Consider the following 19,586-nt stretch of genomic DNA (forward strand, 5'->3'; position numbering starts at 1 on the left):
CCTGGGGGGGATATTTCACTAGCTCCTGAGGCACCCCATCTGTTTTCAGACAGCTCTCACTTTTTGAAAGTTTTTCTTTACATTAATCCTAAACCTGTCTCTGTAAATTCTACCTAGACAGCAATCATGTCCCTTCTCTCATCCCACACCTTCTCTTCTCCAAGCTATGCCAGTTCCTTCGTTTGATTCTCATGTGGCATGAGGATTCAGTCCTTTCACCATCCTGGGCACCCTCTTCTGGAAATTTTCCAGTTAAAATTCTTCCTTCCCCTCCCTCCTTCTACAGGTTTACTCCCCACTACTGGGACATCCTTGGCCAGGCTGAGACGGGCCAGGTGAGGGCCAAGAACAGGTCCAAGCTCGCACATAGGGAGAACATGTCAGCTGGGAGGGTGCGGCCTGGGCTCCAGGCCAGGAGAGCCAGTGGGGCACCAGCCACAACCCAAATGGTTTGTGGGTGGGGAAGCAGCTTGCTACAAGGAACCTTAGGACCCAAACACACCTCTGAGTTTATAGCTTTGGGGCCTTTCTCTACTGCCAGTGAAGAGAGGACGGGGAAAACAAAAGGATTTGTGTTTGAGGGTAGGAATGTATATGAATGACTTCAAAGAGGAGGTGTTCCCCCTACCCCTGCCCCATTTCAGATAGAAAACCCAAGATCCAAAGAAAAAGGAGGTGCTGTGTCAGGCTAGAAAATAAACTGGAAAGAGGTCCCAGTCTCTGGTCCCAAAGTCTTCCTTGGTGATCCCAGTTTAGTGTCCCTTGAGTCCCTGGAGGGCTGAATAGGCAGGAAGATGATTCAGCTCTGGATCTGACTAATGCCTTTTTCCTGGGGCCTACTAGGTCAGGAGGTAGATGGGATAAGTACTCAGAGCGGCCTAAATAAACCTAGAGGATTCAGTCAACTCTCAATTATCTGCATGTGACTCATCCACTTTGTGGGTCACCTCCTAATGCTGCCAAACTGGCATGCGCTCAAGAAGTGCAGTATAAGCATCTTACCAAGCAATAGGACAGGATAAACATGACTTATGAAAGCCGAGGGGCACCATATAAGCCTCAAAGAAATGATGTTAGGGTCATTGCCTGCTTAGGACTACACATATCTCAATATTGGTGCGGACAAATAGAGACTCAGCTGTATTTTCATCGTTCCTCAAATTGGACTTGCCCACATTACCTATCGTTCTCCTATTCCACCCCATAACCTTCCTTGGGTAGGCAAGCATTGGGTTCACTTGCCTTTCAAGTTCCCTATTCCACTCTAATGACTTCCTTTGTCCCATACCTGTGTTCTCCCCATGACTCTCCCAAAGGACTCTCTGCCTGGAGGGAGGCTCCTCATTCGGAAGGCCCCCTGCCGGTCTAGTGAATGTGGACGGGCACTACGTAACCGTGCCCGCTCATGCCACCACTTGAGTTCCTCTGATACAGCTGCTTTGCTGAGTCCCCGGCTTGCAGGGCTGTCCTTCAAGGAAGGTGTCCTCACAATCCGGCTGTGAGAGGGCACTAGTCGTTGGTAGCGCAGAGGGGTTCCATCTTCATCATAGATAGTGCCAGGTCCCAGGTGGCAAAGCTCCCATCCAGCGGGCAAGTATTGCCTGTCAGCCACCATTACATACCGCCCTGCTGGGAAATATCCAGATGGGGGCAGCAGCTTAGGATAATAAGCTGCCAGCTCTCGTCCATCAGCTGAGACCCAGGTTCTCCGGGAACAAAGCTGGTCAGATGGGGACATGGGCCGCAAGAAGATGTCTGGGCTGCTACTGCCTGGAGAGGTAGCATGAGAAATGCTGGAGACATCAGAGCTGCTGTCTTCAGAGCCAGAGAGGCAGGCAGGGTGGGGCAGGGGATGTTTTGCTGAAGGGAAGCAGGAGTCAGGCACAGTCACTGTATAGTGTGTGGGACGCCGGCGAGGGATGGCACTTCGGCCACGGCCTTCTGGGCACACCCGGAAGGAATCTACCCTGAAGGGAGAAAGAAGACACCAACTCAGCCCCGGATCTCAGAAACAGGTGAGGACAAAGCAAGAGAAAGCTAGAAACATTAATTTGGGGGAAGAGATAGAAAGGGTCATTTGTCAAGGGAACTAACTCTCAACTTCCTTCTTTCCACCACATTCCCATTCATGTGGGCTCAAAAACTCAAAGATCACCTTTGAATATTCCTTCAGCCTTATCCCCTATATCCAAAGTTGCTACATCTGTATTTCCTCTCTCCTCAATATCTCTTACATCCCTCCTTTCTCGACTTCCATTGCCACCACCTCCGTTCAGTCCCTCATCATCTCTTGCCTGGATTATTCCAAAGGCCTCCTAATTGATCTCCCTGCCACCCACATCTCCTTTCTCCAGTCTGTTCTTCACACAGCTGATAATCTTGTGTATGGGAACAGACTATGTTACTCCACTACTCAAAAATCTTCCTATTGTGCCTTCCTCTTGCCTCTAAGATAAAATGCAAACTCAGCCTGACATTTCAAGGGCCTCCACAGTCTGGCTCCAATTAATCAATCAATCATTCAACAAGCACTTATTAAGTGCTTACTATGTGCCAGGCATTATGGGGGTAACAAAGCAAAAGCGATCCCTGCCCTCAGGGAGCTTGCATTCAGATGGGAGACAATATAGTGACAAATCTACCTTTATAGCTTCATTTCATAATATTTTCTTATACTCATGTTTCAGCCAAAGAGAACTATTAGCCTTTTTTTTTTTAAATTCTGCCCTGTCATCTTTGTGTTTTCCTAGAGACCAATCTCCATTTCTGAAATACAATCCCTTTGATATCCCTACCTTTTGTAAACTTTGTCTTCCTTCAAGCCCTTCCCAGGTACTAGCTCCTCCTCTATGAAGCCTTCCTTGATTTCCCCTCAACCTGAAAGTTTTCTCTCCCTCCCCACTCAGATTTCCTTAAATCACTTTGTCCAGGCCTTTCCTTTGCCCTTATCACACTCTGCCTTGGAGCAGAGTTTATTAGTACACAAGACTTATTCTCCTTTAGTGGGTATACTTACCCACTAATGGGTCAAAGATGTCAAAGACCTCCTATCCTCCGTAACGTTCCCAGTGCCTAATACGATGCCTAGCACTTAGCAGGTGCTTAATAAATGTCTGGCTGCTTCAAGAGCTGTATCCCAAAGAGATCATCAAAATGGGAAAAGGACCCACATGTACAAAAATATGTATAGCAGCTCCTTTTGTAGTGGCCAAGAATTGGAAATTGAGGGAATGCCCATCAATTGGGGAATGGTTGAACAAGTTGTGGTATATGAATGTAATGGAATACTATGGTGCTATAAGAAATGATGAGCAGGCAGACATCAGAAAAACCTGGAAAGACATGTATGGACTTGTGCTGAGTGAAGTGAGCAGAACCAGGAGAACATTGTACACAGTAACAGCTATGTTGTGCGATGATTAACTTTGATAGACTTAGCCTTTCTTAGCAATGCAAGGATCTAAGACATTTCCAAAAGTCTCATGATGGAAAATGCTGTCCACATCCAAAGAATGAACTACGGAGTTTGAATGCAGATCGAAGCATACTATTTGCCATTTTTTTTCTTCTGTTTTGTTTTGTTTCTTCTTTCTTGTGGTTCCTCCTATTGGTTCTAATTCTTCCTTAAAACACGACTAATGTGAACATATGTTTAATAGGAATGTATATGTAAAGCCTGTATCAGATTGTGCGCCATCTTGGGGAGGGAGGGGTAGAAAAATTTAAAACTCAAAAGCTTAAGGAAGTGAATGTTGATAAATCAAAATAAATTAATGAAAAAAATTTTTAAAAATATTTGGCTAATTGAATTGTGCCCAGGGAGGTAGATGGGCCACCTAGGTCAGAAGTCTGTACAGAGAAAGCCAGTGAACTCGAGGTCTTCACCCCAACTGCCTCTAGTCTCTTATCTAAGGATACTCAGAGGCAGCAATGAATAGAAGGTCATAGAATGCCTGGACTTGTGGTTAGGAAGAACCGGAATTGAATCCCACCTCAGATCCTTCCTATCTGTGTGAACGCGGGCAAGTCACAGAAGTTCTCAGAACCTCAGTTTCCTCATCTGTAAAATGCAAATGAATCTACCGTGTCCTTAACACCCCCCCCCCCCCACAGGTCTGCTCGTCAAAATGATTAATAAGTGGAGGCTCAAATAAAACAATGAATGTAAAGAGTTTTGCAAATCCCCAAAAGAGTTCTATAAATGGAAGCCCAGTCCCTGGGACTCATTACCTTAGAGAGTGAGACTGCCCCCGTCTCCCCTGAATCTCTGGGGTAGCAGGGGCACTCGCCCGGCCTTGAACTTGTCCAGGAATATTTCGGAGTGGGACCATGTGATTTGCAGGTGCATCCAGCACCCAGGAGCTGAGGGAGCTTGGTCCATCCTGGGGTGTCGTGGCTGGGCTGCTGCAGAGAGAGGAGAAGGGTAAGAAGGGAGAATTTTCCCATGGGCTTGGAGTTTTGTTTTGTTTTTTGGTTGTTTTTCCTTTGGGAGCACAGGTTTGAGTCTGAGATAGAGGTTAATGTGGAAAGAAGCAAAAATGAGCTTGTGTTCAGTGGGGAATACATTTCTACTTCTGGGCAAGAGGTGGAGAGAGCCCAGTCACACTGACCAAAGAGCCGAAGTCACTCATCCCTTTCCCACCTTTTCTATACCCCCTTCCCACCACCCTTTCCTCCAGACGCCGGGACCTCCAATCCCCCAACGCCTCTACCTGGACTCGCTATCCAGTTCTGAGGGAGATTTCTTGGGTTTCTCATAGGGATGATCCAGGCTTGTCTCCTTCCAGGGGCTGTTCTGGATTGGAGAGCGCTCTGGACCCCCAGCCTCAGGCCCTGCTGGCTTCAGCCCCTCCAGTCGCTGGGGCGGGAGTGACCTGGTAGGCGGTGCCGGGGACTCTGGAACAGGTTTTGACAACTGGGATTCTTCTGCAAATGGAGAAGAAAGACAGTAAGGGTGGCTGGTGGGTGAACCAGCCCAGCAGGAACCAAGCTGCTTGTTCTGTGCCTCTCCTCTCCTCTCCTCCCAAGGCCAACACCAATTGCCCCAGGGGTTCTCTCTGGTCACAGACATCAATGAATGGCACCAGATCCCTTGGGTCTCTAAGCCAGCCTCCCCCAGGAAGCCCTCCCAGGTGAACCATACCACACAACCCATTTCTCCACTCAAGGTGTATCTTGGCACCTGCAGCGCTGGCTGCCAACCTTCTAGTTATTATCTTTCCTTGACATGTTTTTCTAGCACGTGGTTTCTATATTCTGGAGGCCTCAGAAGGTTCTGTGCCTTCTCTGTGGATGATCCTTAGGCCCTCCTCAATTCCAGGCTTGCAAGGAAAAGGTGCCTCAATGGTGTTTTGTCTCTTCCTATCACTGCCTAGCTATGTTCCTGAGCCACGCTCCAGAGGCCAAAAAAGTTATACTCAGCTCTAAAGAGGAGATTTTGAACAGCAGAATCCTCAGTGACTCTGGCTGGTTCACTGTGGGAAAATCCCCAGAATGTGTCTCCCTTCTTCCCCAAGGGTGAAACTCTTCTCAGGGGCCTGGACTGTCTCTTCCTTGCCCTCAGGGTCTCTGGCTGACAAGTCTGGAATTTATCTCCCCACTGGGGTCATCTGGCTCCCAGGCTCAGGAACTCCTGGGCCGAAGCTGACTCAGCTCTCCACCACCATTCCTCTGCATTTGTTGTGGGAAGCTGGAGCAGGGAACTTGGCACAGGCAAATAGGTCATTTATCCCACCTAGGCCTGTGCCCAGGCAAGAGAGAGGTTTCTCTACTAAGGGCCAGGCTAAGAAACCTAGCTTTGATTCAACAAACTTATTAATTGTGGTACAGTTAAAAGTCATTGTTTCTGGGCAGGTAGGTGGCACAGTGAATAGAGAGCACCGGCCCTGGAGTCAGGAGGACCTGAGTTCAAATCCGACCTCAGACACTTGATACTAGCTGTGTGACCCTAAGCAAGTCACTTGGGGTCATTGCCTAGCCCAAAAAAAAAAAATCATTCTCTGGAGTCAGACAATCTGGGCTCAAATCACACCACTCTATGACTTTGGGCAAATCATTTAACCTCACTGGGTCTCATTTTCCTCATCTGTAAAATAAGGGTGTTAGACTAATTGGCCTCTAGGGATCTTCTCTAAAGCATCCCTGCCCTCAGGGTGCTTCAAATCTAACACTGATGATGTGGGTACAAATATGTATAATACAAAGCAGAATGTGATGGGCACAAAGGAGTGATCCAGATAAAATGCTCTAGGAAAATTCAAAGGGGGTGAAATCACTATGAGCAGAATTCTGGAACTAAGGAGTTCTGCCTCTCTGCTCTGCCTAAGATATTTTATACAAAATTTCCCCTTATCTTGCCTAGGCTGAAAGTGTAGCAACCATCCCCAAAGCTGACTGGTACAAAAGGTTAGGCCTGCTCTGTCTTTCTAACCTGAGCTAGTCTGACTGTCTTTAGGCAGTTTGGTGGTCCTCCATTCCTAGGGGCTCACCATTCTGGTATCAGACTTAGTGAAAACACCTGATCAGCTTTACCCCTACTGCATCCTAGAACTCCCCTGACCTCAGCCTCAGCCTCCCTCAGGAGCAAGAATTACAGGTCTGTACCACCATGTCCTGGAGCAGCTAGGTGGTACAGTGTACCAAGCCTAGAGTCAGGAAGACTCATCTTCCTGCCTCAGACACTTACTAGCTGTGTGACTTTGAGCAAGTCACTTAACCCTGTTTGCCTCAGCTCCTCATCTATAAAATGTGCTGGAGAAGGAAATGACAAAACCATTCCAATATCTTTGCCAAGAAAACCCCAAATGGAGTCCCAAAGAGTTGACACGATTGAAATGACCAAACAGTAACCCCCCCCCCAAAAAAACACCGCCATGCCCAGAAAGTTTATACATCTTTACTTGACACGTGAGGATCAACGGAGGCCTTTGCTAAGCTTCTCAGGGAATGGGGAGACGGGAGCTCCTGAGCTACGGAGAGCTACCTTCATTGGGGCACTCCCATCTAACTCCATTTCCCAAACAGCCTCACTTACCTTCTTCCAATAGCACCGCATCTGACAGGGAGCTGTCATCAGAAGTGCTCAGCTCTGGAGAAGAGAAAAGAAATGGGGTTGGGAGGGGGGCAGATGAGGTCATCAGCAGGCACAGGGAAGTTTGGGATTTGGAGACTGGCAGACTTCCATCCTCTACCTCCAGGCAATCGTGTTTGGTAGTTACAAAACGTTGACTGCATGCTAAGCACTATAGACGAGGTAAAGAAAGGCAGTGTGGCCCAGTGGAAAGAGCCCTGAATTTGGAGTCAGAGACCCAAGTTTAAACATGGCTCTGCTCCTTACTGAACAGGTGTTCATGGGGAAATTATTTTTCCGTCCTGAATCTCAGTTTCTACACCTTTAAAATAAAGGTGTTTGGAGTGGATAATAAAAAGGAAAGGAAGAAAGCAAAAAACTGCCATTTCTATACTGCTTTGAGGTTTGCAAAACACTCTATAACAACTCCGTGAAGGGTATGCAAGCATTATTACAGATGGGGTAAACTTGGGGCTCTGAAAGGTTAATAAATGATTTGCCCATTACAACCAAAAGGTCCCTTCAAACTCTAAGTCCCATGATCCTCAGGCTCCCTTCCCCCTCTGAATCCACCAAAGCCTCTGGGCTCTAAGAGGAAGTCTCCTCACATGGCCCCTGCGGTGATCCCAGCTTATTATGCAGGACTGATACAATTATGTTTCCAAAATGAAATTATTGCACTATAATGAGGCCATTGCTTTGCCTCAAAGAACTTTCCAGTTATTAACTTCTTATTAATTTTGCTACTTCCTCCTTCCTAGAAGAGCTCATTCAGAAGGGTTCTTCCTTTTACCTACTCTGTGAAGGTAAGGAAGGGCTTCCTTGGGATAGGAACACCAAGACCCCACATTTGGAGGCCAAGAATGGGGCTGGAAATTGAAAAGTAGAGGAAAATATCACAGGATTTAGAACCAGAAGGATTTAGAGAGCATCGTTTGGTCCTATTTCCTCATTTTACTACAGATGAAGAATCTGACTTATTAATAATAATAATGATAATAACAACTAGTATTTATATAACTCTTTAAGGTTTACATGTTATCTCATTTCATTCTCAAAATAACCCTATGAGGTATCAGCTCTTATCACCCCCATAGATGAGGAAACTGAGGCTGAGAAAGGCTAAATGATTACATGACTAAGTAATTATCTGAGGCAAGATTAAAACTCAGGTCTTCCTGACTCCAAGACCAACATTATAGCACCTTCCCTTAACAGAGGCTTGACTCGGCCAAGATGGTACAGCTAGGAGGGATCAAAGCCAGGATATGAACCCAGGTGCTCTGACTCCAAATCAGGTGTACTTTCCACTATCACACAATTTAACTCAACTACCATTTAATAAATGCTAACTATGTGTATCACACTATGCTAGTGTTGGACATACAAAGTCTAAAAAAACAGCTGATGTCCTCAGGGAGCTTATATTTTACTGAGGGAGGGAGCAAGATGCTGATACAACCTGTACCAGATAAGGCAATAATATCTGTAAAGTGCTTAGCACAGTGCCAGGCACACTGTAGGCTCCGTGGGAATTCATAATAATGATGATGATAGCAGCTAGAAACGACACCTCTGAAAGGTTCATAAATGATTTGCCCAATACAATCAATAAGGTTAGGAAGGTTAGCTGCTATCATTATTATTATTGTAATTATTACTATTATTATTTTAGGAGGCAGAAAGCAACGACGTCTGAGAAAATCAAGAAAGTTGGGAATCAGACAGAAGGGGGCACCCAAGCTAGAACTCAGGACTGCTTCAAAGAAAGACCAAGGCAAGGACAGAGTGCCTTGGAAACATAGGTTGCAGCCTGGAAGAGATGGAATGTCCAGTCTGGGGAAGAGCAAGTGAGCCTGTTTTCCTGGAATGCAGAGTTGGAGAAGACAAATAGTACAAAATAAGGGGGACTGTGAGGGGCTTTAAATGCCAGTCTGCATTCTCTCCTAGAAGAGATAGAGGCCCACTGAAGAGTTTTGAGTGGAGAGTGCCATGATCAACCCTGCGCCTTAGGGAAGGTATTTTGGCAGCTAGAGGGAGGTTGGTTTGGTAGAGAAAGAGACTGGGAGCAGAAAGACCAATTAGGAGGCTGTAGCAATAATTCAGGCAAGAGAGGACATTGGCTGCCTGAGCAGAGCTACCTCCAGAGTTCTTACCCCTGTCCTGGCAGTGGAACCCTAGAGCCACAGGATCCTTGTCCCCAATTTAAAAAGTGGGAAAAAGTGGCCATCTCAGCTTTTCCCCCACCCCCAATCTCCAATGAGCACCCCAGAGACAGGTTTCTTGATAACCTTTTGACTCCCACAGTGAGTTAAGTCAAAACTACCACCTATCTCCACCCTAGCACCCGGGCCATGTCCTAACCTGCTTTCCACTCTTGAAGAGGGGACATCAGCAGGCATGGTGGACACCCTCCTTCTACTGCTTCAGGCTTCTGTTGTCACAGCCTGGACATGGTGTCTAGGAGCTCCAGGTCCAGCTGGCAATGAGAGGCCTTCTGCTCAAGCAGCCTGGAGCCATCAAAGGGACTAGAAATGGACCCGAGAAAGGGAGACCAGAGCCAAAGAGTGTGATCTACCCACCCCCTAGGCCTCACTCATACTCCTTACTCTCTAAACTAAATGCCCTTGGGCAATTTCAGGCCCCTAGCCGGCAACAGGCTTTTGAAGGGGGAGAAAACAAGTTCCCAGGAATGACAGATGGGGCCAAGATGATATCATCTTTCCTTATTGCTTTCCCAGGTCTGTGACCCTCCTTTTTATCACCTGCTTCCTCACAAAGAGTGACTGGCACCCCAAAGCTTCCACTCCCTATCTACGCAACCATGGGTGTACCGTTCTCATTCTCATATCTTCAACTTCCTCAACTATAAAACAGGGAAGTTGGATAAGATGGTCTCAGAGGTCTCAAATACGCCCTAGGGTTCTACAATTTGGGAATATTGACTTTAGCCAAGCCCTGAGCCATGCCCTTCCCCTTCAATCCAAGAACACTGACCTTCTGGCTGTTCTGCAAACAAGACATTCTATCTCTCAGCTCTGGGCAATCTTTCTGCCTGCTCTCCAGGTCTGGAACACTTTCTCCCCTCAACTCTGCCTACTGACTTCCCTGGCTTCTTTTAAGTCCCAACTAAAATCCCACCTTGTACAGGAAGTCTCTCCCCATCCCTCTTTCCCCCATCCAATTCCAGTGCTTTCCTTCTTTTAGTTATTTGCTATTTATCCTAGGTGATATCCTAGGTGATATCCTAGGGCAGCGAGGTGACATAGTGGCTTGGAGTCAGGAAGACCTGAGCTCAAATCTGACCTCAGACACTTAGTAGCTGTAGGACCCTAGGGCAAGTCACTTAACCCTGTTTGCCTCAGCTTCCTCACCTATAAAATGAGCTGAAGAAGGAAATGGTAAATCACTCCAGTATCTCTGCCAAGAAAACCCCAATGGGTCACACAGAGCTGAGCAAACAACAAAATCTGTCCTGTAAATGGCTTGCTTTGCATACATTTGTTTGTTTGTTGTTTCATGACTGTAATCTCCTTGAGGGCAGGGATCATCTTTTCCCTCTTTTTGTATCCCTGGCACTTTGTATCCCAATCTCTGGCCCGTGGCAGGTGCTTAACAAATGATTATTGAATGAATGAATAAAAAGGTCTGGCTATTTAGCTCTAGAGGGCAACTCGAGCACCTTTATCTAATGAGCCAAAAGTCATTTTAACTCAAGTCCTTTCCTGTTCTCACCATTTTTCTCTGCTTGGGTTCCTAAAGTTGACTTGGGAGGAATCTGGAAACTATCTTTCAACTCCCAATAGACATTTCCAGGGATGAGGAAGCAGTGGGCAGAAGGATGCAACAACCCCTTTTGGGGGGGGGGAGTAGAGTGGTGTAGCCAGGGACCAGGAAGAGCCTAAGATGTCTAATGATATATATACTCTCACAAGAGGATTCTAGTCCTTCCAGATAAAGAAGGGCTAGGATAGCTCAGGTATGAAAGCAGCAAAGACTTCTAGTCCAAGCCCAGGTCCAAACTCTGCTTGGCCTCAATTTATTAATCCCCAGCCCAGAGAGCTCCCAGGCATAATTAATATCTGAGAACTGCCAAACTAAGTGGTACTTTATGAAGCCAGAACAGAGGAAGAAGAGAAACCAGTAACCTCCTATGTGCCAGGAAGCTAAAGATTGGGCTCTCTCCACTGGGGGAATAGGGTGGGGTGAGAGAAAAAGGCCATGGTTGGACAGCTGGCTTGGAGAGAGCACCCAGTCAAATCCAAGGTTTCAGATGATTAAGGGTTAAAACCACAGTGGAAGGTTTCCAGGGCAGGGTCTTCTATGGTGAGCAGACAGGCCCTGCGTACTATCAATTTGCTGTGCGCTCTAGAGACACATAATAGCAGTGCCCACTTTGACCTCTGCCCTGGGAGTTGAGTAACTGGACAAAAGGCCAGAAGGTAGCAGATATTTCACTCTCTTGATCAGGACATTAGAAACTCAAGAGTAGAAAAGATTAACTGGGAGTAATTAGTATTAGAGAAGAAGAGTAATCAGGATGTTCTCATTAAGCTTCTGGAGGAGTAGTCTCTCCCCCCCATGCCCTGTAATAGTGGGGAGGCTGGGTTTTAGGTAGCAGGGTTAGTAATCCTGGCAGCCCTGTCGACTCCATAGGAAGGATGCCCCATTCGGGAACCTCAAGGTCCAGCCCTCCTGGCCAGAAGGGCCAAGAGTTGAGAGCACACACCATCTAGGCCTGAAGTCAGGGGGTCCCTGCCAAGGCCAGGTCTACTCACCTCCCCTGAGCATGGTGGCAGGAGAAAGGGGTGTACACCCACTACTGAGCCTCCGTTCGTTAAGGCTGTGTTCTAGCTCCCGAAGCTTCTTCTCCTCTTGCAGCACCGCATGCTTCCTCCGTCTTCGGATCTGCTTGGTGAGGTTCTCCTCTTTGTACAGACGACGGGCCGCCTCTGCAATCTGTAGCTGTAGCGCCAGCTCCTGCTCCAGGTTGCTCAGAGGGTCCTGGGCAGGGGTCATGGAGACAAAGTCAGCACAGATGAGGGTGAGTACAGATACCACAAGTGGGCTAATTGTGTTTCCATTAGATTGGGAATTCCTGTGGGCTAACATTGTGTCAAAGAATCATAGATGTAGAGCTGTAAAAGGCCCTAAAGACCATTGGGGTTAGGCCAACCCCCTCATTTTATGATGAGGCCCAGGGAAGTCATGCAGTTAGCACATCCCTGAAGAGGGATTTGAACTCAGGTGTTCCTGACTCCAAGTCCAGTGCCCTATTTACTATGCCATAATGCCTCTCATCAGGCCTGGAGATCTTTGTGGGCAGTGATTATGTCTCCTCTATCAAGCTTCTACCTCTCCAAAAGGTAGAGACCACATCTCATTCAAGAGCATGCCCTGCACAAGGTGTTCGGACCACAGGTAAAATCTGACTTTAAAGAAGAGAGAAGTCTCCCTTCCCTTGCCCCTCCCTTGAAAGGCAGGGAGAGAAGACCAAAGTCTACAGAGATGTAGGGCAAAGGGAGGGGAAATTTCCAAGGCTGAACCAGAGCCACCTCCTTGATCAGGAAAAGTCAGCACCAAGACCCACCCATCAGACACACGTGGGGATGGGCAGTCTCAACTAGCAGGCCAGAAGGTGTTGTCCCAACTTCCCACCCAGCTTGCTAAGTGGGACACTTTCTCTCTCGACTTTGTTGGGCCAGAGCCACTGGGGTGGCTGCCAAGTGGAAACCTGCTAAAGTCTGTTCCCAAAGTATTAGAGAAAGTCAAAGACCTAGGCCTAGGCTTTAGGCCTCCTGGTCAGCTTCTCAGTCCATAAGACAGTCTGTCTTGGTCTGCAGCAGACCCAAGGAACTTTAGCTTTCAGTCTCAAGACTTTCACTCATCACTATTTTCTAAACCTTCACTTATCTCTGAACTATAACTCAAAGCACCATTCCCTGCCAGCTAGGCTCTAAAATCTACTACACCTAAATCCTAATTACTTCCCTTCTCCCTTCTGCTATCGACTCTGCCTCTTGGATCTAGTTTTATCATCCATTTCCTTCTTTCCTTTTGACCCTGTTTCTACATGCCCCAGACCATTCCTTCGCATATTGGGGGGTTTATTTACAAGGGAAAAGGGAATAGACAAATCCAGAAATAATACACCAGGGTAATAAGGTAATTAGAAATATAAATAAAGACATCTATCCAGTCCCAGACTGAGTGGCACCAAAGCTTTCAGAATTTCCCTAGCCCAAGCTTGGCCTTGATTCTCTCTAGGCTAGGAGGCTTTATTTCCCAGTGGGCCCCTGGAGGAGAAAGTTTCCAGAATGCCCTGGGCATGTTGGATTAAGCTCATTTGCCTATTCTGCAATCCCTGGATCATTTTCAACCAATTAGCCAGACTGAATAGACTTTTGTTTTTCCATGCAATACTCCAGAATCACTTAGTCAACTAGATAAGGGAATTGTGTTTTCTGATCTACGGAACACAAGGAAATGCAGTAAGCAAAGTGTTCCTATCACCTTAAAAATCAGAATATTCAACCCAACACATAGCTTTCACCCAAAGCTCACAAAAGACCATGCTTCCTTCAGGGGCCAAGGTCCTATCCCTTGTGTCCCGCGCCAAGGAAAAGCAGGCCACAGCACGGTACCATAGGTACCCGGGCCTGGGATTTGATCTTCTGTCCACTAGGGAAGGTGACAAATGCCTCATAGCCTTGATTATCTCTCAAGGAAAGACCAGCCCCCAGAGTGATTTTGCTTCTCACCTCTCTTCGGAAGGTCTGTTCATCCAGTCTGTAAGCTGCTCCGATCCTTCGGCGCACCTTGGGGGCCTTTTCTCCTGGTTTGAGGGGATACTCCTTTGGCAGTGTGCCGGTCAGCTCCTGAAACAGGAGACGGCTGTAGGCCAGAGCCCTCTCTGCACCCGCCCCTCCCATTATCCTCCCCTTGGCTGATCTCTTCCCCTTCTTTTCCTCCAAACTCTCTACCCACCCCCTTATTTCTCGGCCACCTCCCCTGGACAAGGGAGAGAGAGCACTCACTGCTTCTCGAAGACATAGTCTCTTTAACTCCTCCAGACATAACTCTAGACGTTCCTCCAGCGCTCTCTGCTGCTTTCGCATGGCATGGGTCAGCTCCTTCATTGGGGAAATTGGGCTGTCAGGGCCTAGATGGAAGGAGCAACACATAACCCATCTATATCCCTGGACTGAAGTGAGGAAAGGAAGAGTAAGGCCACTTCAGCCTCTCCCACACACCCGCCTGACCTCCCCTTGGAGAGACCACAGGCACCATTCACTCATGTACAGCACACACATGATCTGAGGATATCGGTGAGCCTGGGCCTCCTGAGTCAATACTGCTCAAAGGGCCGGGGTGAGGAAAGCTGCCCATGTCCCAGCCTGGTCCAAGAGGCACAGGAGGCAGATAAGCCTATGAAAACCTCCAGGAGAACTTCCTATCCCTCTTCCTCTGCCTCTTCCCTTCTTCTTTGCAGGAGAACAGCAGTGGAAAGAGCATTAGATTTTAGTCAGAGGAACTGGGTTCAAATCCCAGCTTTTTGACTTAGTACCTGCATGACCTTGGGCAAGTCGGTCTGGCCCTCAGTTCTATGCTTAAAATGAGGGGAGGGGTGGTCTCTTCCAGCTTTAACTCTATGCCCCTATGACTTAGCACAGCCTGTCCTACCTACCACACATATGCGTGGTTCCTTTTTAGAGGAGATAATGTACACAAAACAAGGTATACATGGCCAGTACAAGCCAAGAGATAGAACTATAAACTCCAAGAATTCCTGGGAGCTAGTGGAATCACACTCAAGATACCAAGAGGTAGTGAGAGGTCCTAAAGTCCATTCCCCTGTTTCCAACGAGAACAGCAACAACTCTAGGTCAGCCCTCCTCAAGGAAGGAGAGATCCCTTGGGTTCTGATTCCTTTCCCCAATCCTCTTATCTCCCCAGTCAGAGACTGAATCTCTTCCACTCCAACCATGAGGAATGAAGACTCAGGCAGCTGGCCTATTCCTGGGGAGGGGTTTCCCCAAGCCACTCACCAGACTGCAGAATGATGCCGCTGTCTGTGTCGCTGATCTCATCCTTGCTCTCCATGGTGGACATCCGGGGGGGCAGGGGAGACAGAGTGGAGGAGGGGAACACAGCTCCCAGCCAGGGACTTTAGGTGGCTTGGAGTTTCCCTGGCTTGGGAAAGAACAAAGAGGCCATGTCTGGACTCACCTGGGCCTGCCTAAGGGGCCAGGACCCTTTTTCCAAGCAGAAACTAATTAACAGCAGGATACTAGGGAAGGGGGGGGGAAGGGAGGAGGAGTGGAAGGGGAAAGAAAGAAGGTTTAACCCCTTGAGTGCCAACGTACACTTTCTTTGCTCTTAAAGCTCCGCTCTCAAACTGATAGTAGTGTCTTAGAAGAGAGATAAGAGAAAATAGCAAGCTCAACATCAACAAGTGAGCTCACTTGACTCTTTGTGCAGAATGAGAAATATATTTTTCGGCCATGGCCAATGTAGGAATTTGTTTTGACTGATCACGCATACTGATTACAAAGGTTCTGGTTTTGGTTTTCTTCAGGTAGAGGAGGTAGGAAGGGAAAAAATTGATTTTTGTGAATTGAAAACAATTAATTTTTTTAGATAACAAAAAAACCAAACCCTAATTACCTTTACTGCCTCTAAAATGATGTCTTATTTTCCCTAGGATGTTTCACTCTTATCTAATGTGTTCATTTTGCTCCATATTATGGGCTGATACCCTGGTGATGAATGATAGTAGAATTCCCATAATTAAGGGTAAAATGGTCCTTCTTACTAAGCTAAAGTCCAGCAATATAAAGCCTAGGATCACAAAATCTCCAAGTTAGAGGGGCCTTGAGGGGGCCCTTAGACCAACCTTTACCCCCAAAGGAATCCTCACTACCACACACCCTGAGAATAATCATCCAGCCTTTGCTAAAGGGAATTCTCTGCATCCCTGAGTGGCCCATTCCTCCTAAATCAGTTAGTCAACAAGAATTTATTAAGTGCCTACTACTCGCTAGGCCCGAAGCTAAATGCTGGAGATAACAAAGAAAGGCAAAGATAATCCCAGCCCTCAAGGAGCTCACCTTCCAATGGGACACAACAGGCACAAAAATATGTACATTAGCATTGAGAGAGACCAAGAAAGGCCTCCTGCAGAAGGTGGGATTGGAGCTGAGTCTAGAGAGAAGCAGGAGGCTGAGGTGAGAAGAAGAGTATTCCAGGCAATCCTAGAGAGCCAGGGAAAAGACTCAGGAGTTTGGAAACCGAGAAGCAGTAAGAGGGTCAGTATTGTTTGACTGGAGAGTGTATGGAGAGAAAATAAAGTGTAAGAAGATTTCCATCTCCAACTGGCCCTCCATGAGCCCATGCTGCCTCTTCTAACTCTCCCACGTGCACTTCAGCATCCTTTGTCCCTCTGAGGCCGAAACTGGTACCCAGGTGAAGGGGATGCTCAGCACTACCTACATCTGGCACCCCTTCCATGAGATGTTTGTTGGGATGGGAAGAGGATCCTTCAGAGACAAGGGTACATACATGGCCGCTGTGACGCTGCCATGTCTTCTTTTACAAAAGAGTAACAGGAAGGTCAATACAACCCACTTTGGGGCAGGTGCCCCAAGGAACTTGGGCAGGACCAGAATATGGGGCTCAATGTTGCCAAAGCCATCGCTTGGGACCCCTAAGCCTCTGTTCCTGGTTATTCAAAATTCGATGAAGAATTGAAAGACTGTGAAATGGAAGGCTGCCCACCATGCCTCAGTAGGTCTAGGGGGGATACAGTGTAGGTCAAGCTTCACTCTGGCTTGGACAAGAGCCCAAGTGTACCACCACCCCAGAATCAAGGTGGCATATGGGGGAGCTGGAAAGGATGGGCCCCTTTTTGAAACAGCTCCAGAAAGAAGGAAACTGCAGCAACTCACAACTCACATCTCCCCAGCCATTAGCAAAGTGCCTAGAGAACAGCAGGTATTTAATAAATGCTTGTGGCCCTGACTTCTACATCACTTTAGGGCTTAGAAAGCACTTTCCTCATCATAACCTTGAGAGGTAGATAGTGCAAGAGTTCTCCTGTCTCCATTTTACAAATGAGGAAGGAATCTCTGAGAAGTTATGACTGGCCTAGTTAGTTAAGCATCAGAACCACGATTTAAATTTAGGTCTCATTTATCTTTCAAATCCATTGTTCTTTTTACTATGTTTCAAATAAACTCATAGGCTATCTGAGTAGAAAGGAACCTTAACAGATATTTAATCCAACGGCCTTATTTTACAGTGAAGAAACTGAGGTACAAAAAAGGGCAGATATTTGCTTGCCTACAATCAGGAGAGAAGACCAAGTCTCCTAAAGCCCTTGCTGTTGCTACAACAAAATAAAATCATAGGTTTTAGAGTAGGAAAACCTCTTCATTTTACAGATAAGAAAACTGAGGCTGCGAAGGGAAGTGACTTGTCCAAGGTCACACAAAGTAATAAACAGAACTGGCATTGTAGTCCCTTTTCTTTCCTCCCTATTTAAATCCTCAAGAGAAAGCCTGTTGAGACCATACTAGGAACCAGGATTCCCCAGGACCATTTTTTGTTTATTTGTTTGTTTTCTGACCCCTCTTTGGGATTCCACATCACTCAAGTGTCACCAGAACATTGTGCAAGTCTATCAGTCAACTTGGAGGGATCCCGGTGCCCACCAACCTCCATAAAGCCCTGGAGGGTAAGTCCTGAATGGGGCTGCCTGAAGGGAGGGGGTGGAGCTCCTCCAAGACTGGATCCAGGGCTCAGACACCTCCTTACTGAGTCAGCATCATTGCACAAGAGTCCAAAAGTCCTTCCGAGTTTCTGTCTGGCACTTATCCTGCCTCCTCTGGGCACTTGGGGCTGTGAGGTGGAGGAGAAGGGCCCCGCCCCTTCTGCCTTCAGCAGAGCAGGTCTTAGGTGGTAAACAAGGCAGCAGGGAGAGGGTGTGAGGGACAGGAAAGAGGGAGCGGTCAGTCATTCAGTCTCTAGAAGAGTCCCCTCTTTTAACCAAGACCAAGAACAGGAGCAATACTATGGAAAAGTACAACCCATCTAACCATGGAGGCCGAGACTTCCAATAACAAACCTAAACAGCCCCACTGACCCAAAGGGTGGAATACCTGGTCAAAATTCTAACTCTGCAAAGGGAGAAGGGATGGTGGCCCTTGCCAAGTGAGTGCATAGGATATCAGTAAAAAGGTTTATGTGGTGCCAGTGTAAACAAAAGGCAGCCTGCACATATACCCTCGCTATCTCGGATTTCCTTGTTGTCAGGAACTAGGTAACTGGGAAGGAACTTTCTTCTCTCCAGCCCTTCCAAGACAGTCACCTTCATTTTTACTCTTTTGGTCTCTGTGGGGTACAAGAGTAACCACAAATTAAATGCCTTATTGATAGATCTTGAGAGCTGGAAGAGACCCCAGACCTCATCTAATCCACGCCTCTAATTTTGCAGATGGGGAAACTGAGACCCAGGAAGAATAAATCACTTACCCAATGTCAGTCAATTAATTCACAAACTTACTACGTGCTAGGCACTAAAGATACAAGGAAAAAAATGAAGCCATCCCTGCTCACAAGGAACTTACATCCTACATGCTTACAGGTGGTAAGCATGAGATGAAGGATTTGAACTCAGGTCCTCAACTTCGAATCTAGTGCTCTTTCCACTGTATCCCATGCATATGGAGCATCTGACCTTGGTTATTCAAAATTCGATGAAGAATTGAAAGAAGGACTCTGAGCATGGCGTACACTCCCATTGTCACCTGCAGCTCACCAGAAGCTTTTCTGCCCTCCTTTGGACACTTTATCTCACTTGCCAAATCTTCTCTGACCCTCCTGCTACACTAATTCCAAGAGAGGAGTACCAGGTCAGAGCTGGGCAGCTACTCACATAACCCACTTACCTAGCTCAAGGTGTTTGCCTTTGGAAAGGAAAGAGGAGATGAAGAAGAAAAAGGCAGGAGGCCCACTAATTAGTAATCCTCACTAATTAATTACATACTTCCAACTCAGCACTCCTGAGGATATTAAAGTTGTAATTCCACCTCTCCTCTCTCCCTCCTCCCCTCTTCCCCTTCGCCTTCCTCAGAGACAAGGAAGGGCAGTGACGAAGATGAAAGAAGAGAACCAAGGTGTCCCTTGCCATTCCCAGGCCATAGCCACATGCTTCACGACTCCCCACCCATGTGTCCAGCTCCTCATGCCCTCCGTGGCCCAGTTTCTCCTACTCTTCTTGCCCCAGGTGAAGAAACCCTGGGCACTAGGCATTTGTCCAAATCTGATACTGGGGCCCACAGCACCACACTGTGCCCGGCATGGTGGAGCAAGCTCCTATCCATGTAGGAGTTAGGAATCTTGGACTGGAGTCCAAGCTTTTCTTGACAACTCACTTCATCTGTAGGACTCAGTTTCCTTATCTGTAAAATGAGGGAGTTGGCCTCGATTGCCTTTTTTTTTTTTTTTTTTTTTTTTT

The 19,586-nt window shown here is 47.2% G+C and overlaps 1 protein-coding gene across 8 annotated transcripts in view; it reads right to left on the bottom strand.

Moving 5' to 3' along the window:
* INAVA (innate immunity activator) overlaps nt 1–19,586 on the bottom strand; it is a 28,470-nt gene that overhangs the window by 2,454 nt on the left and 6,430 nt on the right. For 2 of the 8 annotated variants that reach the window (XM_027843495.1, XM_027843494.1), the window contains exons 2-9: nt 15,118–15,258; nt 14,107–14,202; nt 13,831–13,947; nt 11,848–12,073; nt 7,034–7,087; nt 4,713–4,926; nt 4,231–4,404; nt 1,289–1,967 (exon numbers count right to left, since the gene is read on the bottom strand). In XM_027843495.1, the coding sequence (XP_027699296.1) occupies nt 1,289–1,967; nt 4,231–4,404; nt 4,713–4,926; nt 7,034–7,087; nt 11,848–12,073; nt 13,831–13,947; nt 14,107–14,202; nt 15,118–15,159 (1,602 nt within the window). In that variant the 5' untranslated portion in view covers nt 15,160–15,258. Of the gene's footprint in view, nt 1–1,288; nt 1,968–4,230; nt 4,405–4,712; nt 4,927–7,033; nt 7,088–11,847; nt 12,074–13,830; nt 13,948–14,106; nt 14,232–15,117; nt 15,263–19,586 lie in introns of all 8 variants that reach the window. The other 6 variants (XM_027843488.1, XM_027843491.1, XM_027843490.1 and 3 more) reach the window with 6 other exon arrangements.

Source organism: Vombatus ursinus, unplaced genomic scaffold, assembly GCF_900497805.2.
Source record: "Vombatus ursinus unplaced genomic scaffold, bare-nosed wombat genome assembly UNPS02014909.1, whole genome shotgun sequence".
NCBI classification, from domain to species: domain Eukaryota; kingdom Metazoa; phylum Chordata; class Mammalia; order Diprotodontia; family Vombatidae; genus Vombatus; species Vombatus ursinus.